The following is a 26,457-nucleotide window of genomic DNA, read 5'->3' as shown; positions in this document are numbered from 1 at the left end:
CTGTATGAGCAGTAGCATGGCCAGCAGGACCAGGGCAGTGATTGTCCCTCTGTACTTGACATTGGTGAGGCCATGCCAAATTCTGTGTTTTTTCTGGGCCCCTCTCTGCAAGAAAGGCATTGAGCTGCCTGGAACACACCCACAGAAGGGCAACAAAGCTGATAAAGGGGCTGAAGCACAAGTCTGATGAGGGGCAGCTGGGGGAGCTGGGTTTGTTTAGCCTGGAGAAGAGAAGGCTCAGGGGAGACCTCATCACTTTCTACAACTGCTTGAAAGAAGATTGTAGCCAGGTGGAGGTTGATCTCTTCTCGCAAGTAACAAGTGATAGAATGACAGGAAACTGCCTAAAGATGCACCAGGGTAGGATTAGATGGGATGTTAGGAAAAATACCTTCACCAAAATGGTGACCATGCATTGGAACAGGCTGCCCAGGAAAGTGTTGGAGTTACCATCCCTGCAGGTATTTAAAAGATGTGTAGATGTGGCATTTGCGGACATGGTTTAGTGGCGGACTTGGTAGTGCTGGGTTGGTGGTTGGACTTAATGACCTTTTCCAACCTGAACAATTCTATGATTCTATATTGAATCTCCACTGTTAAATGACTGCAAAGAAATTAATATAACATTTTAATGAGTTAGCTCATGTCATCATAGAAGCATTAACTGATAAAAAGATAACTTTAATTGTTACAAATGTGACCTAAAATATGAGCGTACCACATTTTTTAAGATTCAATCAGAATGGAAATGAACATTTAGTCATGTGGTGTGGCTGCAGTGAAAACCAAAATGCAGTAACTTGATTGCTTATAATGGTATTCTCAACTAATCCTCATTTTGTATTAAAATGTGTTAGACTAAACACTGAAGTAGTAGAAGTAGTGAAATCACAATGAACTATTGTGTTTTAATTTGTAATGGAATGGGATGAAAGTGCACATGCTGGTAGTTGCACGAGCTTATCTAATTAGAGCTTGTTTGTTAAGCACTATATCGTGATTGTGTTCACTGATGTGTGTGAATCCTTGCATATAAATGCTTGTAGGAGTTTTCTTGTATAACTCAGAATGTTTCTAACAATTTTTTCACTACTTCTTAATAAACAGAAATTGAAGCAGAAATGTAACTACTTTTTACACCAGAAAATAATATGACCTGTGAAATTGCATTTTAGGTCTGCCACGTATTTTCTGTCATCAGTCAAAGGATCATTGTTGGATTCTGTTTATTATTATTTTAATTATATTTGAATCTTTAGTATCATTTTTTAAAATATCTTCCTGTTTGCAGTCACAGGTTGTACTACACTGGGTGCACATTTTTATCAAAGCTCAATGAAGAAATGGCAGGAACTTAGGATTTTGAGTTTTCCTGTTCTCTGCCTGGGGCTCACTGTGGCTTTTGAGACTGAGTGGGAATCAGATAGAGATTACTATCTCTAAATTTAGTTGCCTACAAGTGGGTATCCAGCTTCCTATTACAGTAAGTGAAGATCCAGTCAGACCACCTACTGAGCCTAGAGAGGGAGTTAGGTGGCTTAGAGAGGTGCCACTAAGAATCTATTTTAGTGTGAGCTCTTTATAATGTGAAATCAGAACTCTAGACTAGGATTCAGGTGACTAAACATAAGTAGCTGATACCATTTCAATCATGTTGGAGTATCATTCTTTTCTTGTTACTTGAAATCCAGAAGGCACAGGCCTCCTGTAGATACTGGCTCATGTCTTCCAGCTCCTTTTGGAGTTATTATGTATTTTTTTAAGTGAAAAGACTTCCCAGTAGAACGTGGTGTCTTGCACCTCTGTGTTTGTGGTTTGTTCACATTCTGGTAATACGAAGAAATTACACTGCCATTATTTATTTCAAAGCATTTTCTCTGAAAAGAATCACCCAGATAAAACTGTTTCTTTACACGAACATACGCATTTCCCATCCCCATGCAGCAGCTTGTCAGTTAATCTCTGAGCACCACAAAAATATTCCTTAAGTGTCCTGTTGGTTGACAGTTTCTATCAGTGTTAAGTAATCACATCTTTGCACATTGGCTGTCACTTCAGACACGTAAGATTAATCGGTGTCTTTCGTAACACCCTTCTGGAAATGGAAATTCTTAGTGCACTTATCTTTTCCTCTCACTATTTTCTTCCTCCTCCTTTCTGTGCATGTCAGTGGGAGAGAGGCTGTCTAAAGACTTTATCTTTAATGGAAATGTTGCTGAATTAAATTAAATGCTTAAATAAACATCAAATAAGTTCTCTAGAGTGGAAGTGAGTTAATATTTTCTGAATGCTGGTTAACAGGAAAGTAAGATTGTAGTTGGGCAATAATTATAAAATCTACTCCGTAGGAACAAAAAGATTTTAAACTTTAGACATGACAAAAATGTTAGGTAATTGTTCTTTTGGAACTGGGCAATAAGTCTTTACAACCCTAATCTCTTGATTTTTACAAAATATTCCCAGGTCAGAGATTCTGGGACTCTTTAGAAGAGACTCTTTCATATTTAATCTCTATCTGATTCGAGAAAAGGTTGATTCTTCACATTTCTGTAAAGTAAGGAGTGGATTAATTAATTTTTTTTCTTAGTATTATATTTTTATATATAATTAATTTTGTAAACATCAATTCAAAAATTACATTTACATTCAAAAATATAAAGTAGCCCTGCAATATCTAAGTCTGTGTTAATATGTAGGCTTTTCTTGACCTTTTAGAGCAAGTTCTCACAGAATTATTTTTTGAAAATATACGATACATGCAGAGACTTTATCTCTTTCAGACCATAGGAACTAGAGATATGTTCATCAGATCCCTTTTTTTTACCCATTTAGTATGGTGTTCATGTCAATGAGTAAACATTTTATGATATAACACTTAAATGATTCAGGTCAGGTAGGACTGTGTCATAAAGTGTATCAAGCATTGTGTATCTCAATGAAAAGGGCAGGGATTCCAGTCCTGGTGTACCTCAAAGAAACCTTAGATTTAATTTACCTCCTGCAGAAGTGAACAAGGAGAAATTTCCATGGTCTGAGGTGATTTCCTCTGACCTTATCCCAGTAGCAAGAAAAATGTGTGAATTACTCTTTCAACCTTCATTAAAAGCATTGCAGCAGATGGCTAAAACAGGGAAATCCTGCTTCTATCAGCCACTCTCTATAGGGATAGGAAAAGGCAAAAAGCTTAACTTGTCTGAGCCATAACAAAGGAGATGCTAAACATTAATGTCTCCCTAGAATCCAGTCAGTTCTTTGGAGTGTTTCCGGTTGAAGCTAAGAGTTTTGTTCCCAGAAATGGGAGTTATTGGGAATTACTGCATTTTGGGGCATGTCAGATATAAAAATCTCAGTGCACTCTATCAATAAAGCATGATGCACTGTGCAGACTGTTTTCAAAGACGTGTAATCACACCTTCTATTTGTACAGATACACCTTTACTGATGAATGCTGTGAGTGCCACTGGGTTCTGCAGTTTTTGTGCTATAAGAATATATTAGTTTAGCTCTGATTTGTAATGGTATTTGTACATTCATATTGTTATTTCCAGTCATTAAAAAGGTAAATATGCAAAGTTTTTCAGTGTTTATTGTTCTATGTAGAAAAAATAGTGATATACTCTAAAAATATCCCTTTGTAGGTATAACCTACAAGGGAACTAAATTATGTAGAATAGTAAATTTGACAATTTTTATTATAATTTTGAACTAATTTTTTAAGTGTACCTATGACCATATTTACATCTCCTTTAAAACCACATAAAACAAAAGCTGATGTCTATGTGTCTCTGATATACTTGTAAAGCTGATTTGAATTTTGTCTTAAGTCGGAATCAGTTCTGTTAAAAGAAATACATGGGTGATTCTCTGAACTTCAGTGACTTCTGGGCTTCTCAGTGAACTTCATTTCAATGAGCCATGTCTAACCTGACAAACTAGCATGTTCTCAAGAAGGCTGCTGTCCTAGAAAAGGGAATAAAAAGGATGATAAAATAAAAATTGCATCTTCAGAAATGGCTATTGTTATTCAGAAATGTTATTAATTGCTTTCTATTGTATGGGAAAATTTGAAAACTGTAGTAATGACCAAACTATACTCTTTTAAGAGTGGATCTGTAATGCAAAACATCTATCCTATCATTTTAGAGCTTATCATTAATTTGAGGCAAATTAAATATGAGTGAATTCATTTATAGTGTTCATTCAGAAGTAAAATCTATTCTTTAATTACAAGCAAGAACCTGTCTGTTTGTTTTCAGCTAATGTGCTAAAGGTGGTCAGAGGAAATAATTTCCTTCAGTCTGTTTTAAAACAGATTTCTCCTGAATACATTGAAATATTTAATGAAATAATTTTTTAAAAAAAGTGTTACTGGTGTACTAAAATAATGTTGTTGCCCAACATAGTGGATATAATGAGACCATGAGCAATATAAACCATTAGTAATCTAATTATGAGTTGTGGAACAAGCGCTAGCCTGAAGCTGCCCGTACTGTTGATCACTAGCATGTTTCCTGGCATGTTTTTAGCATGTGACAACTTACCAAAATCCAGGTCAGTTTATGGTCATGGTTGTCACAATGGCTTGCAAAATACTCACAACAGCCAGTCTGAATGGAGTCATTCTGTTTTTGACTGAACTGAATTTAGGGGGAGGGGATAGTAAAGCCACAGACAGGAACTCTGCTGTGCCACTTGAACTCAGCTTTAGAGAACAAACCTTGGCCCATTTGTTTTAAGATATGACCATGGAGACCTGCCCATAAGGCAGAATGATGGTAAAAAAAAAAAAAAACATGACTTGTATCTTGAGATGAAATGGTGTAATGGCTCAGCAGGTTACAGATTTAACATCTAATTTTCTTCCTTAAAGTGTTTTAGGACTGTGCTGTATCTTAAGACAGATAAATAAGGCAATGACTTGTGTTCTGGAGATGCATGATTCCTTCATAAGCTGTAAAGTTAGTTTAGGGTAAGTAGCTCAGATATATTGTTAAGTGTTTCAGATAAGTTAAGATTAATGTCCCAGTGACATCTGTTCTGCCTCTTTTAGCTGAGATGGTGTTTGTACACTTGAAGAGGGGGAAATAGATAGGTTTACAGTTCTGTTGTTCTTTGTTCTTTTTTGTATTTTCCAGAAGAGAGGCTAAACAGCTTTCAAAAGTTGTCTTTCTAGCACTTTCACATTAATTTTTTTCATCATCTTTTTTATTCAATACTAAACTGGGATCTGCCAAATTAACTATTGAGGTTATGGTGAGTCCAGGTGTTAAATTAGAATATTTCATTTTTATATCAAGCTTGGGTGCTTTTGTAGTGACTGCAGACTTAGAAGCTTAAAATTTGCAGATAAAGTGCAAAGCTATACTCAATGCATTTAAAATGTTTTCTTAGCCACTGTGGGCTGAACAGATCACAGGCTCTGCACAGGAGACAATTTCTTTACCTGATAACATTCTGTATCTTAATTTTAAGTCATCTGTTTACGATGAACTTCAACAGACCTACCTTAAATCACAATGATTCTCTAACAGTTCAGAGGCGTTTCATGGGAAACGCATAACTCAAAGATACCGGCCACATTTAGTAGCATTTTCTTTTCCATTGGCAATTACTGATGTGCATTGAAGCACACTGACTGTTTTTGAATGTTACAGCAGTCACCACTGTGCATCTGTTCAAGATGTGTATTGTGTAAATCCGCAAATACTCTTTACCACATCAAGACTGGATAGTGTTTATCATCTAGAGATCTTTCTGTGGGTAAATAATAATTGTATTAAAATATTTTTGGAGAGCTAACTGGAGTTTGTCTGAGCTTTTGCTTTAACCCTGGTATTTAGAATGGCCACATGCTCCCTAAGTAGAATTTTCAAAAAGGCCTTAGTAAGAGTTGTATTCATTGATGAGAAATGATCTAGACATTCTTATCTGACAGTTTTCTGGAATACCATAGAAAACAGGAGTTTATAATGTTCATCATCAAACTTTGGGAACATTTCCTTTTCTACCAAAATATGAAATTGCATTTCCCCAAAATTAATGTGAGGATGGAGGAAGAGGAAATACAGATGCCAGAGCAGAGGTCAATTTCTGGGCCTGTGTCTGGTTCACTACATGGTCTAAAATAAGCCGTAACCTCTCCAATTACGTTTTGATTATTCCACAGAATGCTGTAATGGTCATTTCTTTTTTTTATGAGCATTATGAATTAAAGTCTGAGCAGGACTCTGACATCGTGAAATGAGTAAGCTGTCTTAACGCAGCACATCATCATCCCTGTAGGACAGGAGAAAGAATGGCAGAGTCTGAAGAAGGAATGGTATTTTAGAAAATATAAATCAGTCTGCAGAAACTAAATGGAACTTATAATAAATAGCCTAGGTCAGATGGAAAGACTAAAGAAGAGAGAGATAAATATTATTTATTTGCAACTCATCTGTTGTGGCACCAGATTCTCTTTTTTATTTTTTTCACCTGAACTCTGTAGATTAGCCTTGTGTTTACTTATATTTGAAATGATATTTGCATAAATTGGCAAAGGTCTCAGTTTTTCTGATGACACTTGTAAATCTCACCAGGTAAATGTGAGATTAAAGTCAGATACTGCTTATCTATCTAGTGTATGTGTGCACAGAGTGACAAACTGTCAGCCATGAATGCTGATGCAATTTATTCTTGTAACAATGATTGTAAAAGGGGTAGAAAATGGCAAATTTGTAACGCATTCTTGTCACATAGATTGTAACAAGACCAGCAAATATCAAAAACTTAATTTTTTTTTTCTGATGAAAATTGTCAAGCTGTAATGAGAACAGAAGATAGCACAGAAAATGTACCAATTCTCTGAGCTTCCAAAAATACAGTCTCACTGTTACCCTCAAATGGCGTTTTCCAGGTTCCCTTGGTCTGCTTCATTCTACAGGGTGTTGTTTGTTGGTTTTTTTTTTTGCTTCCCTTAACTGTCCCTTAGTGGCTCATTAAAAATATAATATGATAGTGTAGTTTTTTTCAGAAGAAGACATTTTAGAAATGTTTTATGCCTTTCATCATTGTCAAGATAATGCAGGATGATGACACTTTCCAGCTAAGCCTGGAGAGGTTAAACCAAGTAGAACCAATCTGGGTTGGCTTGAGAAGGGTTGTGGGTGATTTTGGACAGAAAATATAAACTACATTCACATTTTTGAGTGGGATTTAAGAAAAGTAGCCTGAGTTTGAAATACAGCATGATATTCAATATGACTTTTAATAATTTCTAGAGCTTAATTTACATCTTTTATCTACTTATAGCATTTTTATTTAGAATGAGTAGGAGATGTTTTCTTATCTCCGTAAGTTCTGGAAACTCAGTGAACTTATATCCTGATTGGTCACAGAAAAGACTCTATCAAGCATGCGTGCTCTGGACAGTCCTTTCGACAAAATGTTTTTGTTTTCTGACATCTTGATTAAAACTCATTCATATTAAGTTCTTAAAAAATTATATTTGAACTTCTGTGATTGTGTGATCATTTTTCAATCTCTGCTTTGGCAGACAGAAAGCTTTTACAATAGATTCAAAATGCAATGATTTTCAAATCAAACAGGCAAACATGCAACTTCCTAGAGAGTTCTTCTGGTCTTAGAGGAAGCTCTAAAGGCAGATTAGCCAGTCCTACAGATAAGCATTTTTCTTACAGAGTATTCTACCATACTTGCTGCTGTTACATAACAGAAATTACTTACCAAAACATGATAAATAAATAAAGCAGTGCTCTCCCCTCCTCTCCCGCCTTTTTTTTTTTTTTTTTTTTTTTTTTTTTTTTTTTTTTTTTTTTTTTTTTTTTTTTTTTTTTTTTTTTTTTTTTTTTTTTTTTTTTTTTTTTTTTTTTTTTTTTTTTTTTTTTTTTTTTTTTTTTTTGAGGAAGATCTTTATTGCTGGAATGAGAGTAAAAGGTGTTCTTTGTAACCTTGGAGTCGCCCGAGTCCTCTGGATTTTATTGTGTTTCATCCTCCAGCAGTGGGTTTTCCCAGTTTTCTCCAGTGATGCCTGTTTGTGAGCATTCATCCTTTCAAGCCTTGCACTGTGGTACAGTCTTTTTCCCCCAACTTTTGTAATTATTGAGTTTGCTTGTTTATTCAGCTTTTTGATAAACTTGTAAACCATTTCCTACTTTTATTTGTGCATGTGTTTTTTAAATCAGTTCATGGGGTTTGCTGATTTATTTCAGGGGATGCTTTTATGTAAAACCAGACAAAACCAGACGTACTTCTTCTATCTTCATGTGTTCAGCACAGTTTATTCTGCAATTACCTAGATAATTTTTTTTTGTCATAAAATACTCAATTTTGTTGCAGATACAGCTTTGATTTTCTACTGGCATGATCAACATCACCAAAGAAACTCATTAATGATTACTAGCAGCAATACTTCTCCCAAGAGTCCTTTCTAAGGAATGTTTGGCAATATTATACAATATACTTATTAAAAATATCAAGAAATTAGTTCTGTAAGATGCCATGTCCCATGAAGATTTACTTGGCAAATACTCTATTAGAAAGAGGGAACTGAAAAGAGTTGGTAATTTCTGAGTGAGCTACAGTTTTACTACAATACATTAGAGTTGTAATGTACATTTTTAACTATGATTGAAAAGTAGCTAATGAAGCATTACAGGGTAATGTTTTTTTTCTAAGTGCCAATGTAGCATAATCAGGGAGATTGAATTGAAACATTGATAAATGCCATGATAAAATGAATCTGTCAGATTGGTTACACAGGTAAATGTTCAATCAACAATAAGAACCCCTACACAAACACAAAAATGGTGAATTTTATGAATCTAGGTAGGCATTTTGGGTATGGTTTAATTTCCAAAACATGATTATGGAATAATAGTCAGTTGAAATAAGTATCATCACAATTTTTTTTCTTTTTTTTTACAGATATCAATGTAATTTAAACATTTTTCTGATGTTTTGTTTTTGGTTTGGTTTGGTTTCGTTTGTTGTTTGTTTTTTTTTTTTTAGGTGGCTTCCATGACACTGAATTTATACTGCAAAATAACTGAAAATGCAGCAGTAAAAATTCGAGCTTTTTTTAAAAAAAAAAGTCTACTTAGTTGTTTTTTGCAGGATAATTAGAATGGTTGTATCTAAGTACCATTTTTAAATAAAAACGATTTGTTTCCAAAGTACTGGATTTATATTAAATGGAGATGATTAGAGGACATAACCTTAACTGCTTTGATGTACAAAAAAATTCACTTCTGCACACTGGAAACTGCTTCCAGTTTTGCCCTTGAAGACAGATGTGAACTTTCCACTTCATTGCTTAGAGATGTTTTCTGAAGAGAGCTCCATAAATGGCTCATTTTACAAGCACACTGCATATTATTCTAGTGTCAAAAGCTTGGGAATTGATTACATGGACTATAATACAGATATGATAATTTCTGTTGTGTTTTAGGACGCAATCTGAATTCTCTGTGCCATACATATGGAGTTATGATCTCTGTAATACACTCTTCCTGCATTTATTTCTGCAGCTCTCCATAACACATGCTAACAAAGGCTCTTGCTGTCTGTGGTTATTTAAAATGTCTACCAAATTATAGCGTAATTGGTTTGGATTTTTTTACTCAGGCAGAGTAAAGAAAAGCTTTTACCAAAAGCTTACATGATATATATTAATGAAGAAAAAAAATTAGAATATAAATGAGAATTCCTAATGTGAGCTACATAGTTGCATAAAACTCTAAGTAAGATTCTATTCCAGAAACGTCTCTCTTTTGAAGAAAAAAAACAACCAACAGATCAAACATGTAAAAATTATATATTGGTTTTATAAATGATGAATTAAGGTAAGAATAAACTAGCTAAGTTGTTCAGGGGCCACAAAGTGAATAGCTAAACAATTATGTTGAATGATTTTTACCAAAAGGCTGTTTGTTTGTTTAGGTTTGTTTAAGTTGTTTGGAAATTGTGATAATTTCTAAAAAATTAGAAGATTTAGAGATCATCACAAAGTCCATTCAACAGGAGGTTTTTTGGGGGGAACGGTGTAGTTATTTCATTGTTCTCAGACCATTCATTGTAGAAATATCCTGGGGAGAGTAGAGAGGTTATCAACAGCAAAGAAAACTCTGTCTGTCTCTGAAGAAGAATAAAATAACTATAAAAATAGACATATCATTTTTTTCTCAGGATTGTTATGTAGAACAATGGCGGTGCTTTTAGGGTAAGGCCCTCAGTTTACTTTAATCACCGGAATTCCATTGGACAAATTTGGGCTGTTATACCCTACAGAACAAAGATGAACACATTATTTTCATCAACAAGCCTTTACCAGAAAAAAAAAAAAAAAAAAGATAATTTTGACTTTTCATCAAACCACTGAGAGCTATTGACTTCTTTGTCATTTTTATGTCCAGATGTTTGTTCTTGACTTAATAGGGAACCTACAATTAAATTAATTAGAAGCTGATATTAGTATCACTCTTCCTGGATGATTGCATCATGTTATGTTATCCATGATGCAAACAGGCTCTTTAAAAGAGGGTTTCAAGGGTTGAGCAAATGCCTCAAGATTAATTAAGACTTGAAAATTGACTTTTAATGAGAAAATGAGATCAGTCTATTCTGAATAAAAGGAACACATTTGACAACATAAAACTTCAAATGAATGTTGTTCTTATTTGCTATTTATGTTAAGATTTGGGGGTTTTTTTACTGTATGAGATTTTTAATAAGGGATAAAAAGATGGAATTCAGTCCGAGGTATGCAGAATTAAAATTTTTGATTGTATTTTCGTGACAGATGTTAATAGTTTGGGTGTAGAACTAAAGTAAAAGAACTGTCTTCTTCTGAAAGGACAGACGGGTTCTTATCAATATAGTAAAAAAGATAGTTAACCTTAGAACCCAGTAAAATTTTATACTGAAAGTATTTTAAAATGTTTCTAAAACTTTTCAACATTTTGCAATTTTTCTAAAAGTTTTGCTAAGGACATTTTAGCATCAAATACTATTTGAAAACATGGTTGAAGACAGGCCATGCTTTCAAGATAAAAGATAACCTTCCATGCAGTTTCTGCTGACATTGTAAGAATGTCACAAATGTGATGTCAGTCACAAGAATAAAGTTTGTCAAACCTGATTAGAGGTACAAAACTATTCAGTGTAAATACATGATGCATAACTAAATTATTAATATTAATAATATTAATAATTACCGCACAATTAATGGAAATAGAAAATGTGTGATTTCAAAGTAAGTAAAGCCATATTTATTATATTTTTAGCATTATCGTTGCAGAGTTTTGTGTAGTTTAAAATAGAAGCTATTTTAATTTCAAAGTGACTGCAACATTTGTTGCCAAAAGGGTCTGTGAGTATAATATCCATTTATAGTTCAGCTACATAGTGTAGGAAAGTGCTAAGCTTGTTTCACACGCATTTTGGTCTTGCATTGTTTCCTTTAAAGTTTACATTTTTTAAGTTTTATTGTGATCCTTTTGAGAGACAAATATAACTAAAAATTCATATTTTCACTATTTTTTTTGTGATTTTTGCTATAAAAAAGTAAACATGTAAAAAAATTTCTAGAGATTAACTACTGGAACTTTGAAGATAGTTTCTCCATCCTCCATAAATTTACATATCTTTCTAAGAAATGCTGAAAGGTTGAGAATAGAAAACTCTTGGTGAAACTAGATGGATTTTGGCATTAAAGGATCAAATCTGTTGAGAATAATGGCCCCTTCTGGCCATAAGAATCTATTAATACATTGAGTGAGTCTATTTGGCTTCCTACAGTGAGCCGCATACGTGTGTACATGTGTGAACGTCTGTCTGTGTATCGTTCATTTCTGTGTGTGAGATTAGGGATTTGCCCTTGTCATGCAAACTTTAATATCTTACTTCAGTTGTTTGAAGATGTGTGGAGGGATCCTCTTGTTTTCTTATCCGGGGGAAATTCTGATACACCTTAACTATATAAGTAATTGTGTAATTAGTATTAAAGTTGAGCTAATGTAGTTGCTTTGAGAGGATACTTTTTCCTTCTGAAGACAGCAAAAGGTAGTAAAAGGGCAACTGAGGACTGCAGGGAGATGCTTTTGCAGGCACTTCATTTTTTGCTTTCTGTGTAGATTTTTTTTCCCAGTGTATAATCATTAAAGCAGTTCTGTCTGTATTTTGAGACATATGAAAAACTAAGCTTTACAAATGTAAGCCAAATAATTTTTAAGTCTTCATTAATTAATGAAGAATTCCAGGAAATTGGAAATGCTTGGTATTTTTATTTAGAAATAATTGTGGATTTTTAATTAAAATTTATTCTGCCTTGAAGAAACAAATATTTAATCATAAAATACTATTAATGGTAATATTTTTAAGAGTTTTTTTTTACCAGTGGTATAGTTTGAGGCTTTACCCTGACTACAAAACCTGGTCATGGGGTAAGAGCATAATGTGTCTATTACTTGCATTGCTAGTCCATTGGGAAATGGAGTACTCCTACTGTAGTTCAACTCAATATTTTGGGGCCTTGCCCTTATGTACTTCCAAACAGCTATGAAAGATTCAATAGCACTAATGAGACACAAAAAAATAAGTTCCCTCATTTTGGTGACCTTTTTTTTTTTTTTTTTTTTTTTTTAAGCCCTTAAAAGTTGAAAACTGTCTTGTCCTCTTATATTTAATATTTAAATTGAGACTTAACAGTATATTGGTTTTGGGCAGACTTATGTGAGTTTAGGTTATTTGGTATTTTCTTTGCATAATTCTATTGTATCTCCTGAAAGTAAACTCAAGCTTATTATGTATGATTGCTGGAGTATATAGGATTTATTTGCACTTTAACACCAAGAAAACATCTGTTTTGAGTCACACCGTAGCACCACAGTATGTCATGCTTTTAAACAGATTGCAAGCATGTTTCTGTATGAAATATTGAGAAGAATTTTAATGAATATTGGTCTGAAGTTTTCCAAGAAAAATGTTTTCTTTTAATTCTTTCTGTAAGCACTTGCCAAATTAGGGAAGTACACAGCATGCTCCCCTTTTTTGAGTTACAATGTTTGACAGAATTATCTTGCTGACTAAATGGTATATTCATTATAAGACAACCTTTCCAGTATTTCCTACTGTGTGACTGCACAAGGGCAGAATTTTAGGCAAGAAAGTGCAAGGTCAAAACAATGAGCAGGATATACAGAAAAGATTATTTTACTTAAAATGTGTCACCACAGTCTTCCTGAGAGATAATCAGCACAAATCTCAAAGGAGGATGAAATTGAGAGACTAAAAAAGCTTGTTTTTCCCCTTTCACACCTGCACCTTATCTCTCCCTTTGCTTTTCCCTAGACTTTGGACTGCCTCAAAGCTTGGGAATTTGCCTCTTATCAGTGAAAATGGCCACACCTAATGATAAAGTGTTATTCTGACTCATATGTTGCAGAACAGGCAGTGTTTTTGCAGGAGACGACAGGTGTGACTGTTCCTGTGTTCCTGTGCTCTGTCAGCTCTCCACACTGCCCATGGCATGATCTTAAAGCGGGTGAATCAGTAGGGTTTCCACTTCCTTCTTTTGGGTGTTTAGGAGAGGTGTGCATTGGGAAGAGCTCAAGAAGTTGCTGGAAGGTCTGTGGGCTTCTCAGCATGTACCATATCGCACAAAGTCATGGCCATTCTGCACAGGTGTAATATCTATTTCCTTGGTTTACTTTTTTATCTCTTTACTGCCAGCTGCCAGTATATCAGAAAATGGTTACATACAAACTTTTTGCTGAATCTGTCGCTAATAAAGAGTATAATTTTCCAAAGCCAGGTGAGGGATTTTCCTTCCCTTTCTGCTGGACCTTTTCTTCCCTTTCTGCTGGACATATGCTCGATTCCTTGAGAATAGCATATTTCCTTCCCATTTTTTGTCTGCTTGTTTCTTTCCCTTTCCCCTTCATTTTCAGGAACCTAAAGGATTCATATATCAGTCACATGACACTGAAAGCAAACATTATACATAAATCATTGCTAATAAACCAAAATTATAAAGCCAAGTAAAATAAACATAAGTGATGAATCACAGAATCACAGAACATACCAAGTTAAAGGGACCCACAAGATTAATCAAGTCCAACTCTTAGCCTTAGCCCTGCACAGGACCATCGCCAGGAGTCACACCATGTACCCGAGAGTATCATCTAAACACTTCTGTAACTCTGTGAGGCTTGGTACTGTGACAGCTGCCCTGGGGAGCCTGTTCCAGTGTCCAACCAACCTCTGGGTGAAGAACCTTTTCCTAATATCCAACCTAAACTTCCCCTGGCATGGCTTCAGGTTATTTTTTCAGGTCCTGTCACTGGTCACCCCAGAGAAGAGATCAGTGCCTGCCCCTCCTCTTCCCTTCATGAGGAAGCTGTCAACTGCAATGATGTATCCCCTCAGTCTCCTCTTCTCCAGGCTGAACCAACCAAGTGATCTCAGCAGCTCCTTACACAGCTTTCCCTCGAGGCCCTTCACCATCTTTGTTGCCCTCATTTGGAGAGTCTCTAATAGCTTAATATCTTTCTTACATTGTAGTACCCCAAACTGCCACAATATTCAAGGTGAGGCTGCCCCAATGCAGAGCAGAGTGGGACAGTCCCCTCCCTCACTCGGCTGGTGATGCTTTGCCTGATGCCCCCCAGGACAGGGTTGGCTCTCCTGGCTACCAGGGCACTGCTGACTCATATTCAACTTACCATTAACCAGGGCCCCCAGGTCCCTTTCCCAGCACTTCTTTCCAGCATCTCATTCTCCTGTCTCTCTGTACATCCAGGGTTGCCCCATCCCACGTTCAGAATCCGGTGCTTCCCCTTGCTGAACTTCTTACAGCTGGTGATTACCCAGTCCTCTAATTTGTTAAAGTCTCTCTGCAGGGCCTCCCTGCCTTTAAAGAAGTCAGCTCCTCCCAATTTTGTGTCATCTGCAAATTTCCTTAGTATCCCTCCCAGTCCTGTGTCCAAGTCATTTATGAAGATGTTGAAGAACACAGGGCCCGAGATGGAGTCCTGTGGAACTCCACTAGTGACAGGTCACCAGTCTGAAGAAACAGACAGCGTGCTGTGGTTATGATTAAAAATATTCAAATAGAAGAGATACATTGAAAAAAATGGGAGTGGAAGTGTCTTCAGGTATTTAAAGCTTTCAAAAATCAGACCATTTATTTAAGGATCAGATTACAGATTTAGGTCCTTACTTCAGGCTGTTATTTTAAGAAAGGTTTATCTTTGGACCTTAGTATAGGCTCTGTGCAAATCTCGGATTCATCCTTGAAGTGAGGTTTGTGTGGAGCACAGTTGGCTACAGTCTCTCTCCCTAATCTGCAATAGGTACAGTAGTCAGACCACCAGTGGTTTTCCTATCTGGAGATAACATCCCATAGCCTGATGAGTGAATTTGAGTAGCCAGGTTCCTAACTTTAGCTCCTTGGTTAAGTATTTAAATTTTGGGTTAGATGAGACTGGATGGAGCTAGGAAAAAAAAGAAAAAAAAAATCACCTTTTATTCCTTCAGTATTTCAACCTTCCTCCATAGTATTTCATTTAGAGTCTTGATCAGCCTCTTCCATTTATGTGAATTCGCATGCAGATGCCTCTTCATGAAAAGGACTATTGATGCATTAATAGATAAAATAGGGACAAAAGAGAGGCATATTTCAAGCTGTCTTACCCCAGATTTTTGTTTCTGCAAAGCATACTGTTGGAGTGAACTGCACGTTAGTTTTAGGATTATCTGATTTGCAAGAGCAAACAAAATGCAAAATTACTTTTCAGAGCAATGATGTTTATCATTTGTCTCTGTATTTTTATCGGGAGTGACAAAAATAAAAAAAGAATGGTTAAGCTGTTTATAAATATGATCCATTAAAGTCCAGATAAAAAGGTAGGTTGTATTTGTAATTTATAATCAAATTGTGAGATGAGATAAAAAGAGCGGATCCTCTTTTTACTCTAGTTCCATAGCTAAGCCATAGTTTTTGAACAAAACCAATTTTCTCTAGACTGTTTGCAAAAGGTCAGCATCAAACACAGAAGTGAATAGACCACAAACTCTTCAGGGGATGGTATTGTTTGTTGTTTTAGTGCCATCCATGACACTAGACATTTTGTCAGTTCAGAACAAATAATAGCAATGATGGGATGGGAATACTCATGTATTCTGCTGACCAGTTGTGTGGGGAATAGTGATTCAGCTGCTAGAAGGCACAGAAAACAGTTATTCTTTGAGACTGCTGTAATAAAGGGTACAAAGGAGCATATTGAGGCTACTAAACATCTACATGTAGCCAAGAAAGATTACAATAGCCTAACATTTTTAAAGCTCAGACTAAACTAGTTTGTAAATTGCCATTTAATAAAACTGAATGTTTACTATGAAATTATGGCTTAAGACTCTAAAACAACCTTGGATTTCTATGCTTTGTATGATCTAAGTAGAAGAACTACAATACTATCAAAGCAAGTTAAGAATAATGAAAAGAGAGGTCATTATCTGCTGTTAATTCATGTACAACAACATGATCATTTGTCCTGTATGGAAACAAGGTGAAATTGTTTTAATCATCTAATTGGGAATCTCCTTAAAAGAACCTGTGAAAGAGAATGTCATTGTAGTAATTGTCATATGACTCTGATTGTCAGATATACACTGAAATATGTTTATAATGTAACTATTATCTTCTTATCCTTCAAGTAAATTCTCTATCCTCAATGACTTTTGTGAGTGAAATGAGATACCAAAATAATATTGAAACCATGCTGAGATGAACTTTGTAGATTAGAATACTGCTTAATAAGAAAATTGTATTGTCATTGATGTGTAAGGACAGAAAGCCTATTTTCATGCATTTTTTTTTGTAGAAACCAATATTCAAAAATATCTTCAAGGTTTAAAACACAAAAGGTGTTTTGAATGGTGCCTGTATTCACTTTGTTGTTTTCCCCTTCACTGGGGTTGTTTTTGCTGTGGTAACAGAAGAATTGGTCACCAGAAGTAGTAAAATGGTCGATGGGAATTTCTCTGGGTAAGACTGAGGAAGGCTCATTCCTATGTTTTGGGCAACAGCACCCCTACAGCTAAACCTACCAGTAAGAAGGAGGACTTCTAATCATCTTGTTATAATTATGCATGAAAAAAAGCAACAAATGTAGTGCAGTTAGATAAAGAGTAAAAACAGAGTGATGTTCCCCTTTCTCAATAAAAAAGCATATTTTTCAACAGCTCTGCTTCTTTCACATCTGTGCCGATGTATATATACACTAGTCATACATTTCTGTGCATTGACAACATAATTCTAAGCCTCTAAGGGCCTTCAACAAAATAACTAAAGGAAATTAAAGTATACACAGACAGACACTATATACATAAAAATACCATTATCTATTAAATTTAATTGCTAAAATAAAAATTCCCAAACAACAGAGCAGTTGCTGAAAATACACATAATTTGAGCTTTTTCTGAAGGTGTTGACATGTATCTTGAAGTTAGGTAAGGGCATACACATTAAAGAAATGTCATCACTTGAAGTAGGTCATCTTTGTGCTGTCATATTCTGTATTTCATCTGTTCATAATTGAATGGAATATTCAGCAGTCCCAACCCTATTAAAATTAAGGAGCAGATAATTCCTGGCACATGGGAGAAACACCAATTCCTCTCTACTTTTTTTGGTAGCTTGCTGCAGTATTTAAAACTCTCTTCCTTTATCACTTGGTGTGGAAGAAAAAGAGGCAATGAAAATAACTTATTTCATAGTTATGATGGTTTAAAAGTAAACTTATCAATTAGTGACAATGAGATGCTGAGATAATTTGGTCTTTCTCAATTACATACTGAAAATTTTTATGTGAGAAAAAAGTAAAAGATGGTAATTTTTTTGCATTGTTCAGATAACAATCTCATCATTTCAACTTTACTGAGTAAAAAAGGTATTCTTAAACTAAAGAGGTAATCTGTTCCTCCTTCTGTTGACAAACATCTCTGTTCTGCAGGAATTTTTACTGTTGTTTAAGTTGATGCTTTAAATTCACCTGAACCAGCTTTTGGAGATTTCTATGATCTCTCTGGTGGCTGAAAGATAGCTTGATGTTTAAAGTCAACTAAATTCTATTAATCAGCTTAATGCTAATAGTATAATGCATTCTGCTCATGAGTATTATTACAGAAGTGTCGTTTGTAAAACTTGTAGGATTTCACGAATCATTGAGTGACTTTGTTGGCAATCACATCGTACAAGGAAATCAAATGTGTTTCTCTGTACCACACTCCCATTGTATTGTACTCCAAACTGCAAATCACTAATGGCAAGGAAGGTCTTCTAATTTCAAGGCTAAATATATCCCTGGACAATTTATATCCATCTGGATTGCAGCCAGTATGCCTTTTCTCCTGTGTAAATCAAATTTGTGGGATTCATTTCCTTAGGTTAAATTAGCTACGTTTTTCTAACCTTTTCTCAAAAAATCAACCATTTGACTAAGCATTTGTTTGCATATTATTCTCCACTCGGAGGGAAATCGAAAGATAAGTTTAAGTTCCTAAGTGACATTTTAGACAAAATTTATGTGTAAATTCAAGAGAATAAGCCTGTAAATTCAGGAGAATAAGACTGAGAATAAACTGCCTGTGACCTCCTCGGACACTGTATCTAAGAAAACCTTTCTGTTTTTGTTCTAATTCTAGATACCATAGAGGCTCCACCATGGACCCTCTCTCTGCCAAACTGGCTGCTTTTAGACAGTTACCTCCTGCCTAATATTGTTTGGATAGAGAAAATGTGTTGGTTTTTTTTTTTTTTTCTTCTGCCAGTTCTATTGTCTGATTTGGTAGTCCTGCTCTGTTCCTTAATCTTTGTGACAATGGTGGTAACTTTTTTATATGTAAATCTAGCAATTTGAATATTTCCCCTAAAGGCGGGACTTTGTACCTCTTCTTGTCAGTATATTTCTTCATGAATTCTTTTCCCTGTGACACTCTATGGTTTTACTTTTTGTTTGTTTGTTTGTTTGTTAAATTTTCTTACATCACCTGACTTTCTCTAAAACATTATCTCATATCTTAACAGACTTTTTCTCAATAAAACTGAGTTGAGGAGTGCCAGCTGTGCTGCACCAGCCTAGGCCTTGCATCACACATCTGAACTTCTGGGCTGGGTGTTTCAAGAGTTCCTTCTCTCCTTTCTGTAACAAGCAGGACAGGGTCCTCACAAGGGAAAGCATGACTCTGACTCTGGTCTTATGCTACAGTATATCTCCCCAGGGCAGGAGGATGTGAAAAAAAAAAAAAAAAAAAAAAGCCTTCCAAAGCCTGAAAATGTATCCACTTTAACTAAAGCATAAGAAAAGTAATTGAAATTTAAGCAGGATGTAGGGAGATTTCCCTCCATGGGAGGTGTGCTTTCTCTAGCTGTCAGTTTCTTGACTCATCTCTGCTAATTTTATTAATCATTTCACAGTGGCAGTTCAGTTATTGCTCTGGATTCCAAGTATGCTCAACGTGTAATACTTTCATTTTTACCTGTAGAGTAAATAATATTATCCAAGAAAAAAATGCAGAGTTTATGTGATACAGTTTTCCTCCTGTAAACTCGCATTGCCTCTTTAGTATTGGACCTCTTTCTTAATTTCAAGGATCAGTTCAACTTTCTTGCAAAATATTTTCTAAAATGTTATAAACATATGAATTGGACTAGCAGAGCTGTAGGTACTGGAAACGCTTCTTCTAGATATTAAATGAAGTGGATGTGAGTCGGATGTGGGTAAGATGTGTGTTGCTCACTTTTTGTGGATTATATCTCACAACTGCTTGATTTGGCTTTCTTATGCTGATACACTTTAGTGAGTACTATCAGACTATAATCATGCACTTCCACATCCAGTATGATGATTTCTATTCTGTGTGCTCATTTCCTGTTGGGGTTTGCTTGAATTCAATCTCACTATTATAAAAAATTGAGATTAATGCACACAGTGTATGTATCATATCTTTAACTCTGAATCAATCCTAACTGCATTGTGGATATCTTTTTAATTGTCAGGTCTGTTTATCTATTATTTTTTAAGGGAATTAGTTGTGTCAGATCTCAGAAATATGCTGTACAAACTTGTGAAAGTAAAAACAAAACCCAAATCAAATAAAAATAAAGTTTTAAGGTAAAACTCTCTTAGAGCCACAGAACACCAGAGATACCTCACTTTTACATGTAGGGTGGGGCTGTTTGTTTGTTTATTTGTTTTCAAAAACATACTCAAATTCTATGCCTAGTGAAAAACAAGATTGTGAATTTGAGTAACAAGAAAATATTTTAGTGCATTGCTTCTCCCCCATTTTTTTAATGAGGTAGTAAGGGAGAAAAAAAAATGTACTTTTCATAGATATAGTCAGGGTTTTTTTATATTTAGCAAATGCTTTCTTATAAAGATTGTGTTTTGCAATGTGATTATTATTACAATGAAATCAGGATATTAATTTTTCAGAGGTCTATTTATTAATGCTTTTTTAATTTCTATGTTGATTTCACAATTTTGTTTTATCGAGAGCAGGGTGGAGGAAGAATTAGGAAGGGAAAAACATATAATCTAGCAAAAACAAAGGAAGTAGTTGGTTGGTATCTAAATGAAACTAAAACATTTACCTTGTGGTGTAACTTAGCCATGTTTTATGGAGGAAGCTTTTGTTTTCACCGTTCACAAATATATTAAGTACTTTGAGTTACTTTCAGTTATAGAAAACCTCTTTAATTTACCAAATATCATTTCCCAAGAGTACCGAAGGAGTTTATCAACATCCTGCAATACAAAATCCTTGACTGACAGGGAGCTGGAATAGTTGACCTATTACTTTCAACTTAAGTTATCTAACACTGTGGTATGCAGATAAAAAAGCAAAGGAACTGAAATGCCAGAGCTCTTGCATGATGACTGAAAACCAGGCATGCACAGTGAATGTTAGATGTATGCCCTTTTCATAATGGCATTCGTTTATTATGAAACATTGTGACACAGCTATGTTGTCCAGCAATATGGGGTTGTGAGGCTTGCTGAAAACACAGTGAGAGAGCCATGGGTTCAGAGTATTAAAGCAGTGGTATCACTTATAGTGCCAATCAAAGTGTCTAATGCCAATTCAGGAACCAAAGCATGTGAAGAATTCTGTAAAGAACTAAGAAGATTTGTCTAGTGAAGACTACTGAAAGAAGATGATGTCCATTTCCCAAGTCCTAATAAATTTGGGTTGACAGGCTAACTGAAGAGATAGCCTTAGGAAAAAGTTTGCAATCAGGGCATGAGGTTAACTGAGGAAAAGACAAGTCTAAATCTGAGGCATATGACTTAATGGTACAAAATTTGATTTTACAGAGAACCATTCTGACAGAATCAGGAGCTAGAGGGCTGGTGCTATAAGAAGATTTTGTAGACTCTTTTGTGATCAAATACCCACATGATTATAAAGAAACATAGATAAGAATTTGAAACACATAACTATTTGCCTTGCCTATATAGGAACACTGAAAATTAAAGTGGTAACTATACGCAGATATAGCAAAAGTCCAAGAGGACCATGGCAAGGTTCATTAAATCACCAAATATCTGGACAATTCCAGATTATTTTACTACCACCACTTTCATCAGTATGGCAGAAAAGCTATCACATTTTTTTTTCCTCATGTTAATTGTTATTATTTTCATTTTTAAGAGACTTGTTGTATCATGTGCTCAGTACAAAGTATAGTCCTTGAGCTGAAGAAATTTACTTCAGGAGATAGACACTGAAGAGGGACAGTGAGCAAAGGACACAGTAACTGGGTAACTATTTTGGTTTGAAAACATTTAATACTGTTATGAAAGTTGCTAAAATTATTATAGGAAGTTCAGAGAACTGAGTCTGTGAAGGATTTAAATGAGGGGAAGGGAAGTGACTTGATGGATCTGAGAGGGAGCAAGTGCATGAGCAGTGAGTCGGCTGCAGCTGAGAGGTTCTAAATGGAATCTCCATAACCAACAGAGCTAGGAGAAGAGCCAAATGTAGATGTAGAGCCAAATGTAGATAGAAAAGAAACAAACAAAGCCCCTAAAAACTGGCTATGGATATATTACATAGAAATAAAAATAAAACAAGCCAAACAAATGATACTGAGAAAAGAAAATGTGCATTTAAAATATCATGTTCTTTAAGAATATCTATATAACAGTGTTCTTTTAAACTATGAATTATTTCATGGCAGGAAAGCCACTTCATTATGTTTTTATGTAATTAAGATGTTTACAGCTAGATTCTGAGAAGCTTAATACATTTAAGTACTGTCTTATTCCCATGCCCTGTGCTGACAGAAGCTATATTAGCACAAATTAAAATGGCATTATTTCTGCTTATGTTGTGAAATGAGGATTTTTTCAGGCTGAATGGAAAAGGCAAAATTTGCTCCCTTTTTATTAGGTTTAAAAGCTTTCAGGTCCTCCAATAATTTTTTTTTAAAAAAGATCAATGATAATTATCTAGTCAACTTTCTGTATTGGTCTGCACAAACTATATGAGAAAAGAATCAAAGCTATTATGAAATTGGATCTTTTTTTCTGTAGTCTATTTATGCTAAATGTTATCTAGTATATTCAGTCCATTGCAGACTCCCAATAATATTATCATGATTCTCTGTGGGCAAATTTGTTTCCTTTAACATTACTTCTATTTTAAGCTTATGAAAGACAGTACACAACACACTTATGGCTTCCAATATTGTTTTCTGGGAAAAGAGAGGAAACTATAGTAGGAATTCCGGATAAACCCATCTAACAGAAATATTTGCAAGAAAACTAAGTTATATTTTGCACATTCATTAAAAGAAGTAGTTACTTTTATTTGTGTTTCTTAATTAGTGCTTCCCAGACAAACTATGTGTAGTTGGAACACTTTAAGTCCTATAGGGAAGGATAATCTTTCCTTGAGGATTATGTTTTAATGCTTTTTTCAACAGAAAAATTAAATCTAAATTATATTTAGTAGTATGACACAGAACCACATTCAGTTTAGAGTTGCAAAGGGGATAGTAACTGTCAGGGGAGACAACTGATTCAGCCAATAAATGCATTTATTGGGAAAATAATTTCAGATACTATTAATAAATAATTTTTGTGTCAATTCTAGGACTCATTATTTTTGTTCTTTTCTATAAAAGAAGAATAATAAATATTATTTTAAATTAAGTGTATTAAGTGAGCTTCCCTCACTTAACTTTTTTATCACTTAATCTGTGATTCTTTGAATTTATATTTCACTTACTACCTCAATCAGCTATTTTTTAGTCTAGGCTTTAATGTACAGCACGCACTCTTATCCAAGAGTGAAGCTCATTTTGCACTAGTGAAGTAGACCTTCATTATCTATTCGAGTATCCACAAGAGTCTGGTCTGTTTTTTTCTTTTTCCTTTCCTTTCAGTGCCTTCCTATGTTTAAAATTTTCTTTTGCTATCTTAAAGGAGCTATACACCAAATCCCACTGGAAACAGTCTGATTACTGCTCTCATGTAGTAGCTAGGCAACTGGCAACAAGATCTTTTGCGCAGATAGAAGCATTTGCCCTTTTTCTTTTCTTCTGGGAAGAAGAGTAAAAGGAGCCTGTGTGCAGCAGGGATTTAGCAGTAAAGTGAGCAGACAGGTGATCTTCCTTTTGAGTTACAGGCATATTACATTTATACACTTCACTGATATCTATACACAAATTCAAGAGGGGAAGATGATTTCTGAAGAGAAACGCAAAGAGCCATGAGTCCCAGTTGGTCCCCTTTTACTCCCATTTGCAAATTCAGATGGACCTACTGATAGATTATAGAGGCTTTAGAAAACAATAAATATTAGAAATATATAAACAAACTTTGTACATGCAGGTCATCAATTCTTTGGAAAAATGTCATTGCTGTTAGTTTTCACAGTGTCTTTTTATATTTGTTCAGCTTGCCCGTCTGGAACCCAACATGCTCCATTTCTGTTAGAAAGGTGTTATGGATCTTCCTGCGAGAGTAGGAAAGAAAGAAAACTTCTGAGCATGCATAGCATTCAGATTAAAAGAATTCAACCATATCAGTTGAAAACACTGTATGATTTTACTGTTACTTTTTCAAATGAGTAACTTCCTATTTTTGTTCTATCACAGGTACAGGAATGGCTGTGCTTAAACTGCCAGACCCAAAGGGCAATGTCAGGACAACTTGGAGATATGGGCAAGGTGCCACTTCCAAAAACAGGCCCTTCACAACCAGTATCCAAACCACCTGCTACTCCTCCAAAACAGCCTATGCCTGCTGTCTCACATTCTCCTCAGAAGACTTCCACACCTCCTACTCCAGCAGCAGTGAAGCCGAAAGAAGAACCAGGCATTCAGAAGGAAGCTCCAAAACTTCAGCAGGGGAGGCTGGAAAAAACATTGTCAGCTGATAAAATCCAACAAGGGATTCAAAAGGAAGATGCAAAACTTAAGCAGGGAAAACTTATCAAGACACCCTCAGCTGATAAAATCCAGCGTGTTTCTCAGAAGGAAGACCCAAGGATTCAGCAAACAAAGCTGACAAAGGCAGCCTCATATGATAAAGTTTTGCATGAAGTTCAGAAGGAGGATGAAAAACTTCAAGAAGCAAAACTGGCAAAAACATCCTCAGCTGATAAAATTTTGCATGGAATTCAGAAGGAAGACATAAAACTTCAAGAGGCAAAATTGGCAAAAGTGCCCTCGGCTGACAAAATTTTACAGGGAATTCAGAAAGAAGACCCAAAACTCCAACAGATGAAAATGGCAAAGGCACTGTCAGCTGACAAAATCCAACATGCAGCTCAGAAGGAAGATGCACAACTTCAGGAAATCAAAATGCCAAAGGCAGTTTCGGTTGATAAAATCCAACATGGGATTCAGAAAGAAGATCCAAAACTTCAGCGTGAGAAAATTATGAAAACTTCATCAGTGGAGAAAATCCAAGAGGAAGATCAAAAAGAAGAAACAAAAATTCAGCAAGAGAAACTGTCCAAGACACCTTCAACAGATAAAATTCCTGTAACAGTAAGTTCAGACCAAAAGAAACTGCTAAGCACCTTGGAAGGAGATAAAAAACCTGTGCTCCCAGAAACGAGCACACCACATCCAGAGGACAAAAAAGGAGAAATTAGAGCTGAGATTAAAGACCATGTTACTGAACAGAAAGAAGTTGAAGCACCTTCTAAGGGACTGCAAGCTAAGGAACAAGAGGATTTTAAGAAAGAAGATTTGGCAACTGGGATTTCACAAACAGTTTCGGAAGCTGAAAAGGCTCAGGAAGAAGAAATTCCTGTTCAAACAACACCTTTGCCAGGAGCCGACCACGTGGAAGCAGCACGAGAAAAAATAGTAAGTGGCTTTCTCCCTCCCACCTCCCTTTCTCCCTTGCTACAATTTAGAACCTGATCCTGGCAGACCCTCTCCTGTATGTGTTCCTGCTCTTTACTGTTATTCGCTGTACAAGATGATTCTAAATGATAAAATCAATGACTCACCTGGAGTGAAAGTGTAGCCAGTGAGTACTGTACTCTACATGCACGCTTCAGTACTTTCCTGATTTTCAGTTTCCAGCAGTTAAGCATTTGAAACTAAGGCAAAGCTCCAGTTTAATAATTTTTCAGATATTTTGGATTTTATTTACCTTGATTTTTAAACTCTCCAGACTGTGAAGATTGTTGAAATTGGATTGTTTTCATAGTTCTCAATCCCAAAAGGGAATAATCTGTGATGGTAAGGTGTTCAGTTGTTTGCCACCAAATTATAATATACATTTCAGGAATATTTTGAGGCATCTGGATATGGTATGTGAAAGTATTCAAACTTTACATCTTTTTACAATTCAGTTTACTCCTGTCATATACACAAATACTTTCAGATAGGCTTCTTGGTGGGTGTTCAAGATAGAGAAATGGATTAGTTTATGACAGCAGGTTCAAGAGGTCTGCATTTCTTAAATAAATGCATTTGCTGAACACGTACTCACCAACAAGTCATTTTATCAGCCAAAATGCACAATTTGAGAGATGAAGAATTAAACATTTTTATATTAGTACCACAAATTAGGGGCTATGTTATGAATTGGGATTATGTTATGAAAGTAGCATGTTATGAAAATAGGAGTAGGTTTAGGGAAAGCGTTTAACCTTTGCCAGAATTACGTTTTGAAATAAACCCAGTCACAAAAGTTTGGGTTTTTTCTTTGTTTGGTTGGTTTGGGGTTTTTTTTGTGTGTGTGTGTTTGGTTTCTCGTGTTTGGGTTTTTATTTTGTTTTGTTTTGTTTTGTTTTCAAGGGATAACCAAGACATTATTATCCTCATTTTTCACTACAAAATGAAAAAAGAAAAAGGCAGCAACACCCTGTGGTGTTTTTTTAAGTGACCTTAAACAATCATTCATGACACGCCCCAACATGTCCCT

At 35.3% G+C, this 26,457-nt stretch overlaps 1 protein-coding gene across 9 annotated transcripts in view; it reads left to right on the top strand.

The window, feature by feature from the left end:
- PCLO (piccolo presynaptic cytomatrix protein) overlaps window positions 1-26,457 on the top strand; it is a 339,690-nt gene that overhangs the window by 123,128 nt on the left and 190,105 nt on the right. For all 9 annotated transcript variants that reach the window (XM_027883653.1, XM_027883652.1, XM_027883655.1 and 6 more), the window contains exon 4: window positions 24,168-25,388. In XM_027883653.1, coding sequence (XP_027739454.1) covers window positions 24,168-25,388 — 1,221 coding nt within the window. The remainder of the gene's footprint in view (window positions 1-24,167; window positions 25,389-26,457) is intronic.

Source organism: Empidonax traillii, unplaced genomic scaffold, assembly GCF_003031625.1.
Source record: "Empidonax traillii isolate 1590-97213 ecotype Southwest subspecies unplaced genomic scaffold, ASM303162v1 scaffold131:size1687323, whole genome shotgun sequence".
Classification (NCBI taxonomy): Eukaryota; Metazoa; Chordata; class Aves; order Passeriformes; family Tyrannidae; genus Empidonax; species Empidonax traillii.
The sequence above is the reverse complement of the archived record's forward strand: the minus strand, read 5'-3'. Positions and strand labels throughout refer to the sequence as shown.